The sequence below is a fragment of the Phalaenopsis equestris genome, unplaced genomic scaffold (assembly GCF_001263595.1).
Source record: "Phalaenopsis equestris unplaced genomic scaffold, ASM126359v1 Scaffold000600, whole genome shotgun sequence".
Taxonomy (NCBI): Eukaryota; Viridiplantae; Streptophyta; class Magnoliopsida; order Asparagales; family Orchidaceae; genus Phalaenopsis; species Phalaenopsis equestris.
In genome coordinates, this window is record NW_018165040.1 from 2,376,287 (window position 1) to 2,398,947 (window position 22,661).

Sequence of the window (22,661 nt, forward strand, 5' to 3'; positions counted from 1 at the left end):
CTCGCCTTAGGGCTTCGAGGTTGTCGTCCGGTATGTCGTAAGTCATCCTATCTCTGCGGGCAATTTGTATAATAGAGTATTATGCAAATGTAAGTCCCAATAATAAAATTGACAGGATTAAACAGTTAAATAACACCGTCTCCAAAATTCAGCCATACATTAGGATAATTTGGAAAGTCACTGAGATTTCTCCTCATTATCTGTGACATCCTCTACTTTTTCCTTCATTTGAACTCCTTAAAATAACTGTTCCTATTTGAGTCACTCCCACTTGTTTTCCACGTTCTGCCGTAAAAACCTAAAGTTTGAATTCTTGAAAAATAGTACATCTGACCATTATCGAGAATTTTCTCAAATGACCGCCATTATTTGTGATATAATTAACTATAGGGGTTTGCCTCTATAGGAAACTTGGAACTCATGTAAAATAAACTTATCTGATATTTAGATTAGGTAGAGGAATTTGTCGGTCACATATAAAAGATTCACAAACCAAACGGATGTCACAAATCTCTTAGTTTGCAGGATTGGGTCAATCGCCGAGATATACGTTTATCTTTCGGGAAGGTGCAATATTCGCGGTATCGGACACGATTATGCAAACTATTTGACGAAAGAGATTTATTTGGTCTCATTTTTCAAAAATTAAAACACGCTACTTTCAAAACTCAAACTATATACCTCTTATATATTAAATTTACATTTAAAAATAATTTTCAAAAATCCATCCAAAAGTTGAAAGACAATTTCTGACGACTCCGCTGAGAACTAGTTCCTCTCTCCATTTTTAATCAGAAGGTTTTGTCTTCATACATCGATAGTGTGCATATGTCCATCATGGGTCAGACTACCATTCTTCTGTTGGCATACTTCGCTCATTTCTTTCTTGGGCAAGTGTAGTCAACTCGTTTGGGTTCTGAAGCCGTCTGTTTAAACATCCTTAAACATAAGGGTTCTGGAACCTTTAGGGCTTAGTGCGGATTGGACCCCCAATAGGTGTGTGGTATGTTGTGAGTGGTCTATCGAAGAGAATTCGATGCGAAGTCGTCACCCCTTTGACAAACAGATCGGGTCCTACGCTTCATTCATCTTTAGGTTTGGCTTGTTGTGAACAAGCTGAATCGGAATTTCACTTTCACAATCCTTCATTTAAACTAAGCAAAATACAAAATTTGGAACAAAATTCACATGAATAAATTTCAAAGGATGCCCAGTTCATAAGACAAGTGCGTTAACATGAGTACTTTTGCTGAAATTACAAGGCGCGGGACGTTACTGACTTCCGAAAATTCTTGAAATGCCAGAGACAATGTCTTCTCCAAAGTTGATCTTTTATTTCGCCACCGGAATGGAGTTTGCTGTTAGCAAGAGCGAGTTGTCTGACTTGGTTGTCATTAAGTTTGGACAAGGATTTGATGATATTGAAGTCAAATTCGGGAATGTTGTTGTCGCAATGATGAATTCTGAAATAGACAGGACTGTCGAGACTGTTGTCGAGTTTAACTTGAAGTCTGCTAAGTAATTTCCCCCTCTGAAGAGGGTATTGCTTGAAAAGAACTATGTTGTTGCTATAAAGTCTGCTGCCAAAATCGTTAGAACTGCTCTCCAAATTGTTTTTGCTTCTATCATTGGATTCATCGCCTTTGTTCCAGTCACTCCGCTAAACAAAGGAAAGGAGATTATGTATAAACAAGAGTCAGTTGATGATTTTGTCTCTCCGTTTTCTGTATACGAGATTGTCCACTTCAAAGTCCGTGCAACTGGCCAAGACACAGGAAATGAGGCACAACCAGAAAATTCTAAGGATCAAGAAGATGAAAGCCGCAAAGTTGTCTACTACTGACACTGCCCTCCTACTGGATAAGACAAGATTACGTGAGACCTCACCTCTACTCATGGGGAGTTGGTTTCACCAGTTGTCTCCTACCTACGGAGAGGATGGAGTCTATGGGATTGCTATCACAATACTGTTGTCATCTCTCCATAATAGTCCAAAGTCAATGACGACATTCAAAGAGAAATCTAAGAGAGTAACAACGGAGGATAAAAGCAAGCTGTCAATACAAATTCAGGTCGAGCTGCCTCGACAGATCTACCAGCATCCACAACATAGCCAACACTACAATCAGCAACATTTGCAGCAGTACGACCTGCAACATGGCAAACAGTCATCCCAGCAGGGGCCACACCGAATGGATGAAAGACAGGGTCCATTTGCGATCAATCGGTTGAGCAAAGTACATTCTTTCAGAAAAGAAGCAGTAGCGAAGATATTCCTGGATCAAATCAGGATGCCTGAATTCAGATTACCAGAGCTAAGGAAACCAGAGAAAGTCGACAAGAAAGATCCACCTAATTATTGCCCATATCACAGATTGCTTGGGCATACCATAGAAAAGTGCTTCAACTTCAAAGAGTGGCTCGAGCCGAACTTCCAACACGGAAACATAACGATTCCGAAAGAGTATTTGACAGAATTTGAAGAAAGTTCTATCAATATAATTTCAGTTGACCAAATTATTCCAATTGACTTCCACACGACTACACCAATACTCGAGGAAAGAAATGACACTCATAAAAAACCTCCAACTGACCTTAAAGTTATCAAAGGAAAGTTGATCGAGGCTACATTGGAGAGACTCAGAGCTGACATTGCGCAGTTATCCAAAGAACGAAAAAAGTATACAGATGATGAAGACTATGATCTGTCAGATTACATGGAGGAAGAATTCACAGAAATCAACGTTGTTGAGACTAGAGCCACATCATCCTCGCGCGATGCTCCTCTACACACCGAGGGGAACGTCGCGGATGAGTTTCAAAGGGTCAATCAGCAACGTGACGAACAAATTGAACGCCTCGAAAAGAAAGTTGAGAAAATGATGATCGCTATGGCCACTATTCAAGGACAGTCACAGTCACCGCCGATAGCATCTCCAGAGGTGAACCAACCAGAAATCATTCACATTGCGGATGAAAAGAATGAGTCAACCCAAAACATGATATCAGAGAAAGGAATCAAACATATGGTTGAACGACAGGTGAGAGAAGCCCTAACTCAATCAAAGGGAGGAGCATTGATTATGAAGGGTAGACCTTACCCAGAAAAGTTTGATGTTGTACAATACCCAAAGGGTTTCGTACCACCGTTTCAAGACCTTTGATGGGACCGGAAAGCCCCGACAGCATGTCGCACACTTCTAAGCAAGCTGCTGCAACGCGGGGGGTAGTGATGCAATGTTCTTTTGTTAGTTTGTGAGTAGTCTCTCAGGAGTAGCCTTTGATTGGTACGAAGAATTACCTAACGGCTCGGTTAAAACATTCGCAGAATTGGAAGACATGTTCGTTAAACGGTTCGTTGGGGCTCAACACCACATTACCGTAGGTGATCTTGTGGTAGAGAAACAGAAGCCGAACGAAACTTTGGTGGAATCCATTCTGCGATGGAGAAACTTGAGCATGAAGTGCGAACCGCCGCTTCAGGAGCAGCACGCGATCGAGATTCTTCTGAAGAGCATCCACGATTCAGTGGTCTTTATGCTTAAGGGGTTCACAATTCAAACATTTGAAAAACTACTTGCCAAGACCGGAAATCTGCAAGAAGAGGCCAAACAGTCGGGATTTATGGAAAGAACCGATAAGGCCGGTGAAGACATTTGAAAAGAAGTAAGGAACAGTGCCAGCAGTTGATAAAGACAGCCCAATGCACATACATGCCGAAAAGCCTCAGCAACATGGTCAGCAGAGGTCTTACCGTACAAACAAAGGGTTGTCTTTGACAATGACAGAACAGATGAATAAGATATATCCATTCAAGAATGACTCAGTGGGGAAGATGTTCCGCAACTTTAAAAACCAGAATTCAGACTGTCGGTGCCGACCAACCCAGAAGAGGCCAGCAAGAAGGATCATCCTCAGCGCTGCCCGTATCACAGGTTACTCTGCCATACTATAGAAGACTGTTTCGCCTTCAAGAATTTTCTTGAGAGAAACTTTAAGAGTGGGGACATAGCAATCCCAAAAGAGTATTTGATGGAACCTGGAGATGGTTCTATCAATATGATTTCGACTGATCCCAGTGTTTCGCTTGACCCCTACGCAACTGACGAAGCGGGGAACACAGTTCGAGTGGAGCCTTCGAAGAAAATATCAAACCATATTCAAACTTCCAAGGTACAAGCTACCATACAAAGTTCGAAGCCTCTTCCCTATTAAGGGATAGTAGAACCTTTATTTTGATTTTTACTATTGGTATAAAAAAGGAGTTATCATGCAAGATTACTGTCAGTGGGACCCAACCCTCCCCACCATAATAAAACAAGAAAAGAAAAGGAGTTGTCATTATTCTGAGTTTATCAGTATTTCAAACATCATTCAAAACGAGGAATGTTTTGTTGTTCATTTTCTGCAAACAATTTTACATCAAATGAAAAGAAGAAAAAACATTTAACTCAAACGTTCAAAGTTCAATCGAAAAATGGGTGACTCAAAATAAATATTTTGATGTAGTGACAAGATCATGGCTTGAGTGAATAATGAAATTAATGCTCTAATGACCATGTCCTACACTTTAAAGAATTTGGGCTGGGTCCTAAGTGAATTTCAAAATGAAACAGTGTGATTAAAATACAAGTAATCGACTAAGGATATCACAAGTCTTTTAATCTTCTGTCAAGTGACTAGGTCCTGACTTTAGAATGAGCTATAATATCTCATAATTTGTTTTAAGAAATATTTGAAGATTATTGAGCAGGGGAGTTTGGACATTTAAAATCTTTAAAAGAAATATGTTCTACCAGATATAGTAATTCTCTGAAAAACAAAAGGAGCTAAGGAAAATGATACAAAAAAGGAGTATGTGAAAATCTCCCTAAAAAAAAGGAGGAAAAAAAAGGCTTGAGGTGGGCACAAAAGCAAAAAATTGGCGTCTGAGCTTAGACATTTAAAATCATTAAACGTGCTCCACCAGATATAATAACTCCCAGCAAAAAAAAAAAAGAATAGCAAATGAAACATAAAAGACAAGTTATGTGAAAAACTTCTTGAGAAGAAGCTTGAGGTAGACAAAAAATTGGTGTATGGATCCTCCCCTAATCAATAAAGCTTGAAAAGTCCCCTTAAGAAAATTCTTCTGATGTTATACTCTGAAAAGAGTTAAGTGATTATATGTCTTTTGGTTGACTATTAATTGACTCAGAAATATCTTTGGAAAATAAAAAATATTTTGATCACATGAGCAGAAGTTTTGAAATCTGCTTAGACCTAGAAATTTAGGCCCAGAAAGAAAGAACTAAATATTAGCAAATTAATGAAAATTCTACCCTGAAGTAATATCTTTCAACATCAGAAAATTCAACTCCAACCTCAATCAGAAAAATGTCGAGACAATTTTTCAAAGACAATGTGAGCATTCTTTACAAAACCAGTGATAAACAACGACGACTGCTACAACGAAGCTACAAAGTTACAGCCTCTCGAGCTGTAATGTCCTTAAAAATAACACATCTTTATGTGTACTTGATAGTACCTTAAAGAATGAGTTATTCTTATATATTTCTCTGATCAACGGATAATATCTCAAGAAGTATTGCACATCGTGGTGTTTAAACACAATGTTGTCCTTAAAAGCACCGATGTCATACTTGTCTAGAACAGAGTTCAAATCCTAACAACAAGACAACAAAAAGAAAACTCACAAAACATAAACAAAGATCAAACCAAAACACGGCCAAAATAAATATAAACTCAACATCAAATTAAATAAAATAAAATAAAATCAAAAGTTTTTAACATCACTTCAAATTTCGACCTGGTCTGGTTGAGTCCTCTCAACCTATCACTAGTATCACTTCTCTCGGTTCGAAGTTTCCTTCCACAGGAACTCTAGGTCCTCTTTTTCGCATGCGGGGGTTTAGTTAGTTCTACCTACATGGAACTGCACCATTCTCAAATGTTTGTCTCATGTGGATGAGGTTTGACTGGTTTTATTAATATGGAACCAAATCTCTTCCCACATAAACACTCCTTTGATCAGCTCTTGGGTTGGATGTGAGTCCCCTGACATTCCTCCTCAATTTGATTCCTTTCTATATGAATTTTCCACAATCCTCGCAAACTTTGCAATAAAATCAACATCAACACGATAAAACTCAGCATTAACACAATTCATACAACAATTCTCACAATTCTCTACGAACACACATTTCGGGGGGGGATGCAAAGATTTTGATTCCTACACACACTGACATTCCAGGATTGGTGCATGGATTCCGATTCTACATTCACGACATCTCAGGATCGATGTAAGGATTTAGATTTCGACACTCACTCACTACATCCGGGGTCGATGCAAGGATTTTGACTCTCATACACAACATTTTGGCAAGGAATTCGATTCCGACACAAATGACATCTCGGGGTCGATGCAAGGATTTTGATTCCCACACACACTGACATTCCAGGATCGGTGCATGGTTTCTGATTCTACATTCATGACATGCAAAGATTTCGATTCCGACACACATGACATTTTGCGGTCGATGCAAAGATTTCGACTCTCATACATATGACATTCCAGGGTTGATGCAAGGATTTCGATTCTCACATATGTGACATTCCGGAGTTGGTGCAAGGATTCTGACTCCCACAAAATTTCATACACTGCCACATAACTCACTACAGGATTCCTCCACAAACACCCACAAATCTTAATTTTTTTTCCCACCAATCTGCATATTTCTCACAAATTCATATATTTGCAGCATTCATGATATTCCAGGATCGGTGCATAAATTACGATTCTACATTCAGTACATTTTGGGGTCGATACAATGATTTTGATTCCCACACTACATTTTGAGGTCGACGCAATGATTTTGATTCCTACACACATGACATTTTAGAGTCGGTGCAAGGATTTTGTTTCCTTCTACATAATTTTTTCCACATTCCACCCATAAATTTCTCACATTCATGACATTTCAGAATCAGTGCAAGGATTTTGATTCTACATTGACAATTTTTCAGGATCGGTTCAGGATCGGTGCAATGATTCTGATTTTACATTCACAATCTTCCGGAGTCGATGCGACGATTTCAACTCTTTATTCACAATCATTCTAGAATCGGTGCAAGAATTATGATTCTATATTCACAGTCTTCCGAAGTCAGTTCGAGGATTTTGATTCTTCACTCACTACATTTCAGAATCGGTGCAAGGATTCAGATTCTACATTCACAGTCTTCCGGAGTTGATGACGATTTCGACTCTTCATTCATTACATTTCCAGATCGGTGCATGGATTTCGATTATACATCCACAATCATTCTAGAATCGGTGCAAGGATTTTGATTCTACATTCACAATCTTTCGGAGTCAGTTCGAGAATTTCGGTTCTTCATTCAGTACATTTTAGAGGTCAATACAAGGATTCTGATTATATATTCACAATCTTCCAAAGTCAGTTCGAGGATTCTGACTCTTCATTCACTACATGTCTGAATCGATCCATGGATTCTGATTTTTTCCAAAAAACTTCTTGCATCATAAATTTTCACAAACATCTACGCTCGCAGTTCCACGGTGTTCACAACAATATCTGTGAAATCCAACACCCAATGTCACAGATCTTTACACTCACATTTCCACAGGTCTCCACACAACACGAAAACAAACCAAATTGACATGCAAATTTTGAATCTCAAACTCACAATCACAATATGAAAACACACCTACAAATCCCCAGCGGAAACTCTCTATCTCTCTAATGAAAGCCTTCTTGAGCTGGGATTCTCAAGTGGAAACCCCAACTTGAGTTCGATTGCCAGTTTGACATCCAGTCTGCTCCAAGTAGCCATATTTAAGCAAACTCTTTGGTTTTGTTGATCGCTTCGGTTAACACCAATACGTGCAGTGTGCTTGTCTCGCACACCACACCTATTGGGGATCCATTTGTTGACCTCATTTTGAGTGAGGTCTTTACTTCTCTCCTTAGAGCCTAAGGTCTAGACTTAGGTTTTCTTTGTTTGACCCTCATAGAGGACTAGTACCGAACCCACACCATTTAGAAAATTTGAGTCACCTCGTCACTCCTTCGAGTCTCGCATGGGCGGTCCCGAATCCTTGGCATTCCGTTGAGTTGATTAGGATCGATATATGAAACTCGAGCCGAGTTCCTAAATTAATAAGAGCAGTCTCTAGGGAACCACTTGCGACCCGAACACTCGATAACGCTGCATTTTTGCGCACGCATCGCACCCCACATGATTTTGAATTGAATTGACTTGCACGTCAGCGAAATCGTTCGGATGACCCCGGATGACGAGACGGACCACACGGATGCGTCTGGGACATCAACTTTAACTAGGAAGAAACTCATATTATTATGATTTTGCACGCAAGCAACTAACACGGATATCGATGCACATTTTTTTAATTAATTGTGCGCGGGCCCGGGCTCAACCCAAATTGGACTCGGGTTCAATTCGGGTTTGAATCAGGTTGGACTCGGGCTGAGCACGGGCCAAGCACCAACTCACCTAAATTCGAATTTCAAATTTCAAAATTCAAACAAATGATTTAAATGTCTTAATTAAATATATTAGGTGTTAATTTTTTTCCAATTGAACCTCCCCTGCGTATGGAAGTCCTTTAATTCCTTGCCAATTACTTCACGTAACGGCCCGATAACGCTCCCTCGATTAATTTGGCCCCGCTCCTATTCTAATGGGGACACTCGCCTTCTTCCTCCCCGATGGGCACGATTTGGCTCTCCCGCTCGCCTCTGCATTGAGCTCACTCGCCAGCTCTCTCTCCCGCTTCCCCTTTTTCCCTGCTCCTTCCTCGCCCTCTCTGCCTCACGCACCGAAACCCTCGCTTGCATCCCTCTCGCGTTCAATAACACACCAATCGACGCTCTCTCCTCACCCGCTCCTCTCTGCGTCGATCCCCCCACACTCCTCTCTGCGCCGAGCCCCCCCCACCTGCTCGTCTCTTCCTCGCTAGGGATTCAGATCCCTACTCTCGACCAAACTCCCACTCGCCGCCGCTCCACACCGAAGCCCCGCACCAGAGCCCCTCACTCGCCACTTTCTCTCGACAACCGAAGCTCCAGCCAACAGGACATGCTCCCCTACCCGAGACGCTCACTGGCCTCATTGGATCGAAACTCTAGCCGGCTCCTAGCCAGCAACCAGCTACCTCACTCTCCCAATCCTTTGTCAAAGAAAGGTAAGGCCAGGTATATTCTTCCAACTATTGCATCTTATGGCTATCAAATTGTTTACATAAACTTGAAATGGAATCCTCTCCACATGCATGCATTCTTGTTGTTGGTCTAGGTTGTTAGGTTGGACGATCGTATTTACTGCATTATAGTTTTGGTGTTCTACCTCACTATGAAGCTGTCGGTACATAAGTTTAATGGACCTTATTGAGGCTATACATACAAATGCAAAGCAGTTCGCTGCATCTGTTGAAGGTGGTGGCCAAACGTAATTGATAGATGTCTTGTTGCTTGAGTTGTTTGGAAAGCTACATACATTGACGTTTTGCCACTCACCTGAAACCTATTCTTCATATTAAAACTCACTCGAATACTTGCACATTTGAAAATTGAAGTCTTTCTCTACATAATATACATTGTTTGGGGAAGGTTTAAATGCATATTCTTGGGGTTGGTTCACCTGTTGTTTTGGAAGAGATGCAGGTAGCATTTAGTGGTTTGAAAACTGTTGTTTGGAGGGGCTTAAAAGTGTTGTTTGGCCTTTATAGCTGCTGTTTGGAGTGATAGGAAGCTTTGTAAGCATTGTTTGTCTTTCATAACTGTTGTTTGGAGTGATAGAAAGCTTCGTAAGTGTTGTTTGGCCTTTATAGCTGCTGTTTGGAGTAATAGGAAGTTTCACAAGCACTGTTTGTCTTTCATAGCTGTTGTTTGAAGTAATAGGAAGCTTCGTAAGCGTTGTTTGGCCTTTATAGTTGTTGTTTGGAGTGATATGAAGCTTCGTAAGCAATGTTTGGCCTTTATAGCTGTTGTTTGGAGTGATAGGAAGCTTCGTAAGCACTGTTTGGCCTTTATAGCTGTTGTTGGGAGTGATAGGAGGTTTTGTAAGCACTGTTTGGCCTTTTATAGCTGTTGTTGGGGGTGATAGAAGGCTTCGTAAGCACTGTTTGGTCTTTATAGCTGTTGTGGGAGTGATAGGAGGCTTCATAAGTAATGTTTGGCCTTTATAGTTGTTGTTGAGAGTGATAGAAGACTTCGTAATCAATGTTTGGCCTTTATAGCTGTTGTTTTGAGTGATAGGAGACTTCTTAATCAATGTCTGGCCTTTATAGCTGCTGTTTGGAGTGATACGAAGTTTTGTAAACATTATTTGGCCTTTATAGCTGCTGTTTGGAGTGATAGGAAGCTTTGTAAGCACTGTTTAGCCTTTATAGCTGCTGTTTGGAGTGATAAGAAAGTTTGTAAGCAATGTTTGGCCTTTACAACCGTTGTTTGGGTTCGTAGGAGGCCACATAGGTGTTGTCCACCGCTGTTTGGATTCATAGGATGTCGCATAGGTGTTGCCCACCACTATTTGGATTCGTAGGATGTCGCATAGGTGCTGCCCACCGTTGTTTGGGTTCGTAGGAAGCCACATATGTGTTGCCCACCGCTATTTGGATTCGTAGGATGCCACATAGGTGCTGCCCACAGTTGTTTGGATTCATAAGAGACCACATAGGTGCTGCCCCCGCTGTTTGGGTTCGTAGAAGGCCACATAGGTGTTGTCCGTCACTGTTTGGGTTCGTAAGAGGCCACATATGTGTTGCCCGCTGTTGTTTGAGTTCGTAGGAGGCCACATAGGTGTTGCCCACCGTTGTTTGGGTTCGTAGGAGACCACATAGTTGTTGCCCACCATTGTTTGGATTCGTAGGAGGCCACATAGGTGTCGTCAATCGTTGTTTGAGTTCGTAGGAAGTCATACAGGTGTTATTCGAGGTTCTTAGCTGCTGTCCGAAGTCGTAGGATCACCATACACACTTGTTAGTTGTTGCTCAGAGACGTAAGAGATCTTGATCACTATACTAGCTCGCTAATTGCAGTCTGGAGTTGTAGGAAACCTTAGGATCACCTGTTTTGAGTTCCTAACTGTTGTTACGACTTGTTCTGCTACTTATTGTTTTTTTTCTCTACAATTTATTTAAATTCCTTACAAATTATATTATGTTTTGTGAGCTAAACATGCAACAGGGATAGCAACAGCAGATACATCACGTACACATGTACATTTTATTTGTTGTTTTTTTACCATTGCAATTTACTCTTGCTCTAACACATTATGCAGACATTGATTGCAATTTTATTTTCAAAACAAAACATTTTTTTTAATTAAACAACTTTTTCAATTAAACAATATTTTCAAATAAAAAAAATAACGAAAACAAAAACATAACACGTACTTTTGAATTTACGGGAGTCTCTCAGAAGAGGTAACCCACGGTTGCTAACAAGATCTCCCTAGTTTAAATGGGTTTCACAACTCATTCAAGCTAAGTAAGTTCAGAATAAAATAGTGGTACCAGAACGAGGAAACCGTAGGACCCTAACCGGTGTCGCTCTAATCAGTTTTAACACTCTATAATGACAACAAAACCAAAACTTGAAGCACACCTAGTAAAACCTTTTGAGCCTTAGACTTTAGGACTGCTAGTTCGACGAGGAACTTGGAGCCAGCTTTGTGGGTAGAACAGCAAGGAACTTAGATCGAGCAACAAGAGGATCTTCTTCAACAATTTCTCTTTCCTTAGTCTAAATAACAATCCATAGGATTTCGATGTAGCTCGCCCAACGCAACGTAAATCCTTACACCCTCTTTAGGCTCTTGTACAACCATATTGTGCATCGTAAGTCCTAACTCACCTTAGGTTCCGAGGTTATAGTCTGGTACGATGTAAACCCCCTATATCTGCGGGATATTTGCATAATCGAATATTATGCAAATATAAATCTCAAATAATAAAATTAGCAGGATTAAACACTTAAATAACATCGTCCCCAAAACACAATCATACATTATGATAGTTTGAGAAGTCACCGAGGTTTCTCCTCAGGATTTGTGACATCCCCTACATTTTTCTTCATTTGGACTCTTTAAAACAATTATTTCTATTTGAATCACTCTCACTTGCTTTTCCATATCCTACCATGAAAACATAAACTTTAAATTCTTGAAGACAAGTACATCTGATCATTATCGAGAGTTTTCTCAAGTGAAATCCAGGTAAAATAAACCCTATATAATCTTTAAATTAGGTAGGGGAACTTGTCAGTCACATATAAAAAGTTCACAGACCAAACGGATGTCACAAATCTCTTAGTTTGCAGGATTGGGTCCATCGCCGAGATATACACTTCTTTCGGGAAAGTGCAATATTTTCGGTATCAGGCACGATTATGTAAACTTTTGGATGAATGAGATCCATTCGATCTCATTTTCAAAACTTAAAACACACTACTTTCAAAACTCAAACTATGTACCTCTTATATATTAAATTTACATTTAAAAATAATTTTCAAAAATCCATCGAAAAGTTGACCGACAAAGTGGTATGAGATATTTAGGGTTGAAGTGGAATACGACTCGAAGAGGGGAAAGGTGGATGGGATTAGGGTTCATGCAAAAATAGTTGTTGACTAAGGAGAGAATAAAAAGAAAGTGCTTTAAAAGCTTGTCATTCAACAATTCATTCAAAGTGAAATACATGAACATTAAATAATAACTAGGATGCTCTCAAATAAATATGATCATGTAATGATCTTCAATAGCACGTAACGATCCTAGACCAATTGTTCGAGAACAAGTTATTGAAGTCAATTTTTCACTAATTTATCTTCCATATTTTATGCTCCTATCCTCCCCTAAAATAATCATTTCTCAATTTATTCTTTCTAATTTTGCCATATATCCATTTTATCATTTTAATTTTTATCACACTCATCTTAATTATTAATGACTTCGTTACCACCTGACAATCAAGCATAAACAAGATAGCTAGAATAGCTTAAATCTTATAATCTTAAGAGGCACTAAGGCACTTCTCCATAATATCGAATATATTAACAATTTTCTATGCAATAACTTAAGCATAGGTATCTCTTTAACTTTTAGTACTGGTTGATAATTAAAACAAATCCAACAAAAAATACAGTTCAAAAACACCATCTAAGTTTTATTAAGCCTGAGCTCTTCATCTTCTAAATATTTTCATTATTCAAACTTCTAATTTAATTTACCAAATGTCAAAAAAAATCAAAACTATATAATCTAGAAAAAGTGTACATCATGCAACTTCATTTCACAAATTTAATAAAAACACAGATTCAATAGAAGACTATAAATTTGATGTTTAATCAATAATATATTTTAAATGTGACTGGAGTCTATTTGGTCACACTCCACAATTAATCATAATAACGATCAAGCCAATCATACATATCTTTATAAATCTCAACACATATTTTGCATTGACGTTTTCCCCTTAATATGCATCAAATCAATTATCATAATGTTTTATTATATACCTTATCAAAATCCAAAAATTTGATATGATCGTGTTTTTGAGCTTCATATGTTTACATTATTTTCCTTATCATAGATATCATCAACATATGTACCTTCTTAGTTTTGTTCCACTACGCTCTCCTATAAATTCAATAATCGTCCTATAAATTTCATTCTCTTATGATTACCATTAATAATTTGCATATTCTTTGATCCTGAACCCTAGCACCAACATGTTCCTTCTTCAATCAATTGAAACCATGTTAGTCTTTATAAAAGTATGTATTAAAGTTCCTGAATCCTAGCACTAAAATGTCCTTCTTCAATCAATTGAAATCATGTTAGTCTTTATAAAAGTATGTATTAAACAAAGTTCTCCAATATCACCAGTAACCTTCTAGATTTCATTAGGTATTGAAGCTTTACATCTGTACAATTCTAAAAAAGACTTCATTTAATTACTTGATTTCTCTGAGTAATCATAAGCTACACTATCATTCCATTCATTATGCTCATCCAAATATGTTTCTTACTTAAAATTCCTAACTGTACCTTCCGTGCATAAATATGAAAGTGGTACTGCATAGAACTTTCATGACTAATTAATGCATACATGTGTTCAACCACTTAGTCATAAAACGAGTTTGCCAAAAAAGAATGCATATAAATAGAATGATCGTCAATGTGATTTTCCACTTATATTCATTTTTTTCTGAAGAAGTCAATGAAATCATATTAATCATATTTTCCAAATCTCCAATTCAAAAGCTTAAATATCCAGACTTAGCATTCATTACCTTCAAATAATATATATCATTATATTTCCAAAGTGCACTTTTATCACATCAAAATTTCTAGCATCCCACTTTATAGTTTATAGAATTCTTTAGAATGAATAAGAAAATAAAATAAAATGCTCAATTAAAAATAGCAATTAAGTAACATTTTATTTGATTATCAGACAGAAATGATTTCATGGCAACTTCTTAACATTCCGAAGAAGCATTCCAAATGAATATATCTACATGGTTTTTCTATACTCAGATAAACGTAAGAAAATTAACAGTTTGAAAGTTTATGTTTTTTAGCTCATAAATACAATCTTAAAATGTCCAGCAAAGTATCCAACTTAAAATATCAGTATCAACTGCTTAAAAAAACTGATTTTACAGCACAGAAACGAGAACCCTGCGACTCGAAAGAGCATTTGTTTTTTTCAAAAATGCATGCACATAAGAACATAGTGGAAGCTGCATTTTGCCTGGAATTCTATGTGATGTAAGTAACTCAATACAAATTACAAATTTATCTGCTTACATATCTTTTATATGCCACAGCTTGTGATAGTGCATGCATTCTACATAATTTCTCAACAATTTTGCAATATGTTACCACACATCTATTTTGACATTATGTCATGTTCAACTATAAATGACTAGGGCCCAAAAAAAAAAAATTAATAATAATAAGAAAAAACATAACCCCAATTATCCCTTGCTCTATTGAATAACTACATACACAAATTCATACATAGAAGCCCAATAACCCCTCAGACATAGGGCAATATATTGATTTGTTATGCATCGTGATTGGCTCCTTGGCACCCATGAACTAAAGAGAAAAATGGCGTTTCTTCAGTTTTCCAACTGAGCCTCACCAAAATATCACCATGGTTGGATAAATAGAAAGGTATCCCTTTCTTTAAATAGAAGAGAAGCTTATTTTCAGCAAATTGCGCAACCTGATCCATTTACAACCCTAAATAACCAGTGGCCCTAACAAATCCCTAAATATAGGCATGAATGAGCTAAAAAACGAATCTATAAATAAAAGCACGTCTCATAGCAAAAACAGTTGCTTTCAGGTAATCGGAGAAAATAAATTGCAGCTTCGGCATCCTCCGACCAACTCGCGTGCAGATTTCTCAGCAGAAATTAGTCGGAGAAAATATAAATTTCGGAGGTCTATAATAGAGGATGTAAAGCACATCACCTAAATGGAATTCGTGGCCACATTGTAGCTTGGCTATTGATCTCTCTCCTCGATCGAGCACGAATTCAAGGCAGATCGAGCAAGAGGACGAAAAGCTACCTTTGGGGTCCTCCGACTGATTAGGCTTTTCGAGATCCATGTACTCCGCCGCCTGGAAACCGCTCATAAACTCCCAGCAGTTCTGGCTTCTGATCCTTCCCCGCCGATCAGAGCCCTAGGGTGCTTATCATTAACCTCGCTAGTCGCTACTCGAATCCAAGAGACCGATGACAGCGAAAAATTGAAAAATGCAGAGATCGAGGGTTTGACGAAGGAAAGTGGGGGAATGGTCAGAACTGGTAGACTTGCTAGAGACGGTTTCTTCAAGTAACGCTCCAGGCCGTGTACATATAAGTTTTATTTTTATTTTTTCTTTTTCCGAGTCATTCCCAACAAGAGAAATTTAAGTGTAAGAAAATATGAAATTATTGGACAACCATCTCATCCGCTCCTAAGATCAAATATTATTTTATACATAAAAAATATGATTAGAAGAATCTTAGGAAATACAATACATCTCCCTCGTGAACATTGAATGATTTCATCCATAGAGGTAAAAGGTAGAGACAACAAGCGTGATTTCCTTCGGTAGAAACTATAGGCCAACCGAACAAAATCACAACTGAACGAAAGAATGGAAGTCACGTGATCAAAGAGACAGTCATTTGAAGAGAGCTCCCCTAATTGTTTTCGAGATTTCTCACAAATATGTCTAAAAAGCACCCCCATTGAATATATTTTTAATCATCTGAGAATGTTTCTTGTCCAATAAGAGTTACTCATCAGATTACGGTGATACACATTTTGTCTGACGATCTAAGTTCACCCTAAAGACAGGAAGCCCACTGTTGACTGTTGAGTATTCTCTTGAGAAGGTCGACCAAAAGTATTCCAGTTGATTGAAGAGGTTTCAGCCGACCGAATGACTCTTAAAAGATCAAATGAGAACATCGACATTTTATGAGCAGTTATGAATATGGAATGGTATCAACATCAGTTATGAATATTGAAAGGTCTAGGAGGTAGGTACGAATATGAAAACTTGTAATAATGAATTGTGACATCCCTATTAAAATATGGACAAACATGTGACTTTATGGATACCCCTATTATCTATTAATATAGGGTTATTTTTTCAATGAAGAACTATTAAATTTACCCTCTTAGAACTTGGGTTGTTGTGAGCACACACGCACGCACACACTTGCTCTCTCTAAACATTCTACAACTTACTTGTGATCCACGGGACATTTTTTAAGTCAACATAATGCTATTTATTTTAATCTTTAATTAAAATCTTATCATCGGTGACTTTATAAATTTATTGTCATCAAAACTTATATTTTAATAAAAAATCATTTATTCTATCAATTCGAATATCAACAACACATATTTTTTCTTGAAAGTATAACAACACTTGTTTTTGCACACAATATATATTTATTATTATGATGAACTGACTAATTTTAATCAATTTTAGTTCGCATAAAATTTTAGAGTTTAAATTTTTTTTAATCAATAGACACACTTATAGATATGAGTGCTAAATATATATATATATATATATATATATATTGCACATTATTCTATATATATATATATATATATATATATATATATATATATTGTTTAGAAAAATGGCTTAAAGGAAGGAATTGAAATTATAAATTGTTGGCATGTTAGTTTATATTAATTTTCATCACTTTGCATGCAAGATTTATGAAATTAGAAAAATAACCTTTTGTATACCGCCAATCTTTTGTTCTATTTGTTTGGTAAATGACTAATCAAATTGGTAATTTTATTTTCTTTCTTGATCATACAAATGCATGAATGTTAAAACCTTTATTCACATTTACATACATGTTGGTCAGCGTGTAACTTTCATGTTATTCAAACTTCATTAAAATATTATTTAAAAATTATTTGATATTTTATCATGTTCTAAACACTTATTTTGACTACATTTAATTTTTATCATTATTTGAGCCCAACTATGTTTGAATCATATTTAAATTGTGTTTGGACAATTTGAATAAGATATGTCAAGACCTTAGAAGATGTTCAAATACAATTCAATTATCATTCTAATAAGGATCAAACACAATTCAAATGCAACTTTAAATGAAATTTAAAATATATTCTATGATATTATATTTAGTTGTGCAGCAAATCACAATCCAAATGATTGTTTGTTTACTAGTACTTGTTGGTACGTCGCAAGTACTGTGATCTCCGATTGATGTTTTAGTATTGAATTATCCTTTGATTCATTGTTATTCAAAGCCTTGGTTCGCATAATTTCATCTGCCTTTCATGTCGCGTGCACGTAATATTAACAATTTCTACTTGTAATATGAACATGTCGTTGCCCAGATCGAAAAGGGCAAACTGATTGATTTTTTATCATAGTTGTTTGCATAAATGAATCACGATTTATATCTTCTTAGAAGAGAGAGACATACATATGAGAATAAAAAGATGTCATTGAATGGATAATTGCATGTCATTTAAGAAAAAATCTTAACATAAAACCAAGGGAGTTTACTCGACTCATTCTCCAGTCTCCCTCACTGCTCATGTGTGCAACTCCATATGAGGACCTCCTTCCCTTTCTTTTGCTCTGCCCACTCTCCGTGAACACGATTATTTGTTTTATTTATTGATAAACATTCAACCAAATTAGTCACATTTCTTTCATTCTCCTATTTAGAATACATTTTTAACGCTCTCCTATGCATAATACATTAATTTGGATTCTTGATTTACATGTATAAAATCAGACATATTTACACACATATCATCTAATTCTTATATATATGCATATTTAACATCTAAAATTGGCTTTTTTACATTTATATCATTCAAATCTTTTATATCACATAAAAAATGCCATTAATTTAACTTTTAAAAAGTGAAATAAACATTTCCATGTATGGGTTAAGTGTCCATCACAGTTATGATGTCATGCATGTAAAAATTGAAGTTTAGGTGTATATAAATAAACGTATAAGAATTGATTGGTGTGTACATAAATCTTCCATAAGAAAATTGATCAACATATAATTTTGTTCAAATCATATTTTATTCTTATTTGTATGGTACTCTTTTTTTTTTTTCAAAACACTTATTTGGATAACCTTCAAACATATTTTGAAATCATTTGTTGTTTGAGCCACATTCCAATAAGAATGTAATTTATAAGTCACATTATCAAACAAAAAGGTTCAAATAAGGTTTGATAGTGTGTTCGAATTGTTTGAATTGTGTTCAATCATTGTACTAACAACATTCAAGAAAATTTCAAACATAAGTTATAAAATATTTAAAAGATATTTCTTTATATTATATATAGTTACAGTTGGAATAACTTTTTGATGTCACGAGTGTATGATGTCCATTTGCACGACTCGAGATAGTTTATGATTCTTTCATTGTATCTAATTGCTCAAGACACTCACCCAAAACTCTCTAGCACTTGTTTGGGGCATGGACTTAGAGATGGCGGCATTTAGCCTTACCTAAGGGAACTTGCCGTCGGAGGTTATCATTTTGGACATGGGAGATATTCAGTGCATGTCCATATGGAGCCTTCTGTGGCAAAGGGAAGTCATGGAGTCCCCCCATGCAGGTTGCAGGAAAGTTCGGGACACCATACCCACGTTGTGGCTTAGGGTGATCGTTGGTGGCAATTTCCCCAGTGAATAACCGATCAAAATACTCAATTTTGAAGTTGTGGGACTACATTTCACTCATATGAAGTCTCTCGTAACTTACCAATAGAGAAAATCCTCTGTCGGGCGTTCCCAGGTCAGTGTTTTGGGGCTAAACGGAAGCCAATATTGGGTGCCTAGACGCCTAAAATGCCTTACTGCAAGTCTAAAAATTAGCCCCTAGAAGTTTGGCGCAAGATTATGGCATCTAGGTGACAGCCTCAAGCGCCTAAGTGCCCAAAACAGCTAAAAAACAACTATTTTCCCGAGCCCCAAAAAATAATAGGCGTGGGCCTAACGCTATAGCGGCATATTGGGGGAATGTTAAATCTATGACCGTGGTACACAATATTCACACCAATTTGACCCAGTGTACCCCCCATAAGATGAAATTTGCAGAGATCTTCTTGGGTTTGAGGAGATATGCATGGGGGAATGTTAAATCTATGAGTTTAACCTTATTTAGCATATCCTATATGGCCTCCATTAGCCTTTATTGGCATAATTAAAGCGAAAGTTGGAGATTTTGCATGGGGAGACTAGTTTGAGCTCTCAATTCCCCTCTCATTTCAGCTCCTCACTCATTTTCAATATTAGGATTGGTTTGTGAGAGATTGAGAGTGCTAGGGGGCTGCTTCTTCTTTGGTTCTTCCTCTTGGTGGTGCATAGCTAAACTGGAGCTTTGTGGAAAAAAAAATTGATGGGAGCTCAAGAAAAGAAGGGAAAACTTATTCTCCTCCTCCCAAACTCCATCTTCTTCAACTTCTTCTTCCTCGTCTCCTTTATCTTCCTCCATCATTCTTCTTGAGTGCATGAGGAGATCTTCTTGAGGAAGAGCTTGGCTATCAAGAGAGCAAATTGCTTACTCTTCTACACCAAATGAGAGCTTCATCTTAGCTTGAGAAGGATCATCGGTGCACAATTGGATCTTCATTGAAATATTGTCGAGCTTTCCTTGTAAAGGAGAGCTTATTCATTCATTGGAGAAGGAGTACAGTGGACCTCGTTAGAGCTTCATTAAAACGCCGCCATCTCTCCTACCACCTGGTGAGCTTCATCCTACGATAAGAAATGCAACATCAGACGCCAATTTGGTGAAATTCTCACAAATCCTTCATGTTTTCTTTCTTAGCTAGCCCTATGACTAGATTTGGTTAGGAGTTGTTGGTTTGGTCGCCCACATGAAGCAAGTTGGTTGACCGACACTAATAGACATGGTCACACTCCTTTGCATTGACCGTTGATTTCCTAGAGAAGCCCTAAAGGACAAATTCCTATAAATTTTGAGAGTTTCTCTTATGAGCCTTAGATCTATACCTAAGCGAGTTAGAATCCTAATTTTTCCTTATTTTGGCATTTCCAGCCCTTCTTTGAGGTGTTGGGATATTTGGGGTTTTTTTAAGTGATAAAAACTTTGTAGTTAGCTCACTTTACAAAATCATGAGAAGTTGTGGAATGAAAAAAGCTTTGTTTCTAATTCATTCCACAACATTGTGGAAAGTTTTTTTTTCGGAAATTCGAAGGTGAAGCTCCCCACAAGGCTTGCCAAAGCAGTAGGTAGTTATGTCGCATATACATGTGTTAAACCCTAGGTACCTACGTAAGGTCGTTAGGATGACTTTCACATGTCATCGAGCATTTTAGGTTGCATTTCATATTGATCCACCATAAAATTACTTATTTTTAGTGCATATTTTATGATCTTTTTATGCATGCTTTTAAGGATATCGCACTTTAAAGGAATGTATTTTCTATGTTTTTGGTTTTGGGTACTTGGAATGAATATTTAGAGAAAATTAAGGAAAATGAAAATAAATGGTGCACTTTATATGGTGTTATAGCGCTTCCCCCTGGTGCTATAGTGCCACAGACAGGCGTAAAGGGCGCTATAGCGCCCAGATTGGCGTTGTAGCGCCAATAATTACCCTTCTAGAAGATTCAATGAATTTTGCCAAATTTTAAAGGGGTGTTTGAAGCAACCTTTGGTTATTTTCAGAGATCTGTTAAATGAAACAAAAAAGAGAACTTTGGGCAGCATTTGAAGGCTTTAAGTAGTTTTAATTTTGTGTTTAAGTGTGATTTTAAGTGTGTTTTGTGTTTGTAAGAGTAAGAGTTTTGAGAAATCTTTAAGGAGACTCTAAAATTTGTGTTGGGGAAAAGACATGAGATATTTTGTATTTTTGTTTAAGTTTTTGTTTCTAAAACTTTGATTTGAACACAACTTATGTGTTTTTGTTTATTCTCGATGAATTCTGAGTAGTTCCCTTTCTTTCTTTTTGTATTTGAGAATTAATCTTGTGGGATGAGAATGATTTAAATATTTTTTTTACTTTAAAAAATTGTGATTTCATCTTCACCAATTCTTTATTGACTTTATAAATTGACCACTTATGAGGTTAAAATCCGTTGAGAAACATAAAAACCTGAGAGGGTTATGATTTCACCCAACTAGTGAGTGTCACACTACATTCTAGGCAGCTCTGTTGCAGTCACTTAAGGAGAGTGCAAATAGATATGGAGATAAGTTTTGGTGGGCGTAAAATTGATGTTTATAGGGTGACAAACTAGATTCCTTTTATCAAGGTTTAGAGTTTGGATCGTAAGGATCCCTAGTAGGTTTTATAGATAGAGCACAGTGAGTAATCTGGAAGTGAGAGACCAAAATTTAATTAGCACTGCTACACAAGCCGGTGAAAAACTCTAAATTAGTCAACATTCTTTGCTAGTACCGGGAGAGAATAAGAATGCTCATATTTGTCACAATACATAATCTTATTTTTAGTTATTCAAATCCCACATAAATTAATATCTCTTTGCAAGGAGAAAAATCTTTTCATAATATTCAAACTCGTTAAATTTACTTTGTTAAACTGTTAATCTTAGTTGTTTCTTTCTGCTCTAATTTTGTTTTAACCTTTTCAAACATATCGACATTTTTCTGCTTTTATTTTCTTTGCAATTTAGATATAATTTTGCAAGCCCAATTTAAAGAATTCAAATTTCCTTGTGGGATCGACACTATAGTTTTTAAAGAAAATTCTATATTATTTAAAATGATACGTATACTTGCGCAGTACATCTAGTGTGAAGTTTTATTATTTATTTATAAATCATTTCATTTATTCACAATAGCCGCTAAATATAGATTGGGATAATTTTTTTGCAAAATTTTGGAGATTAAAAATACAAGTAATTACTAGTTGGGTCACATATGCGTGTTAATTTGTTGCATTTTGCATGTGAATTATTATGCATATTGTACGTGTAATCGCGTAAGCATTTCAGTTCGATTGATCAACTGATCACTATGGGTATAATCGATCGTCCCAGCCTGATCGACTTATTTTTTGGGCTCGATTAACAGCCTATCCTGAT

At 36.9% G+C, this 22,661-nt stretch overlaps 1 protein-coding gene across 1 annotated transcript in view; it reads right to left on the reverse strand.

Moving 5' to 3' along the window:
* LOC110029635 overlaps positions 1-15,922 on the reverse strand; it is a 32,243-nt gene extending 16,321 nt beyond the window's left edge. Inside the window, exon 1 of the mRNA XM_020732013.1 lies at positions 15,535-15,922. Within this exon, the coding sequence (XP_020587672.1) occupies positions 15,535-15,700 (166 nt within the window). The 5' untranslated portion in view covers positions 15,701-15,922. The remainder of the gene's footprint in view (positions 1-15,534) is intronic.
* Positions 15,923-22,661: the final 6,739 nt, after the last annotated feature.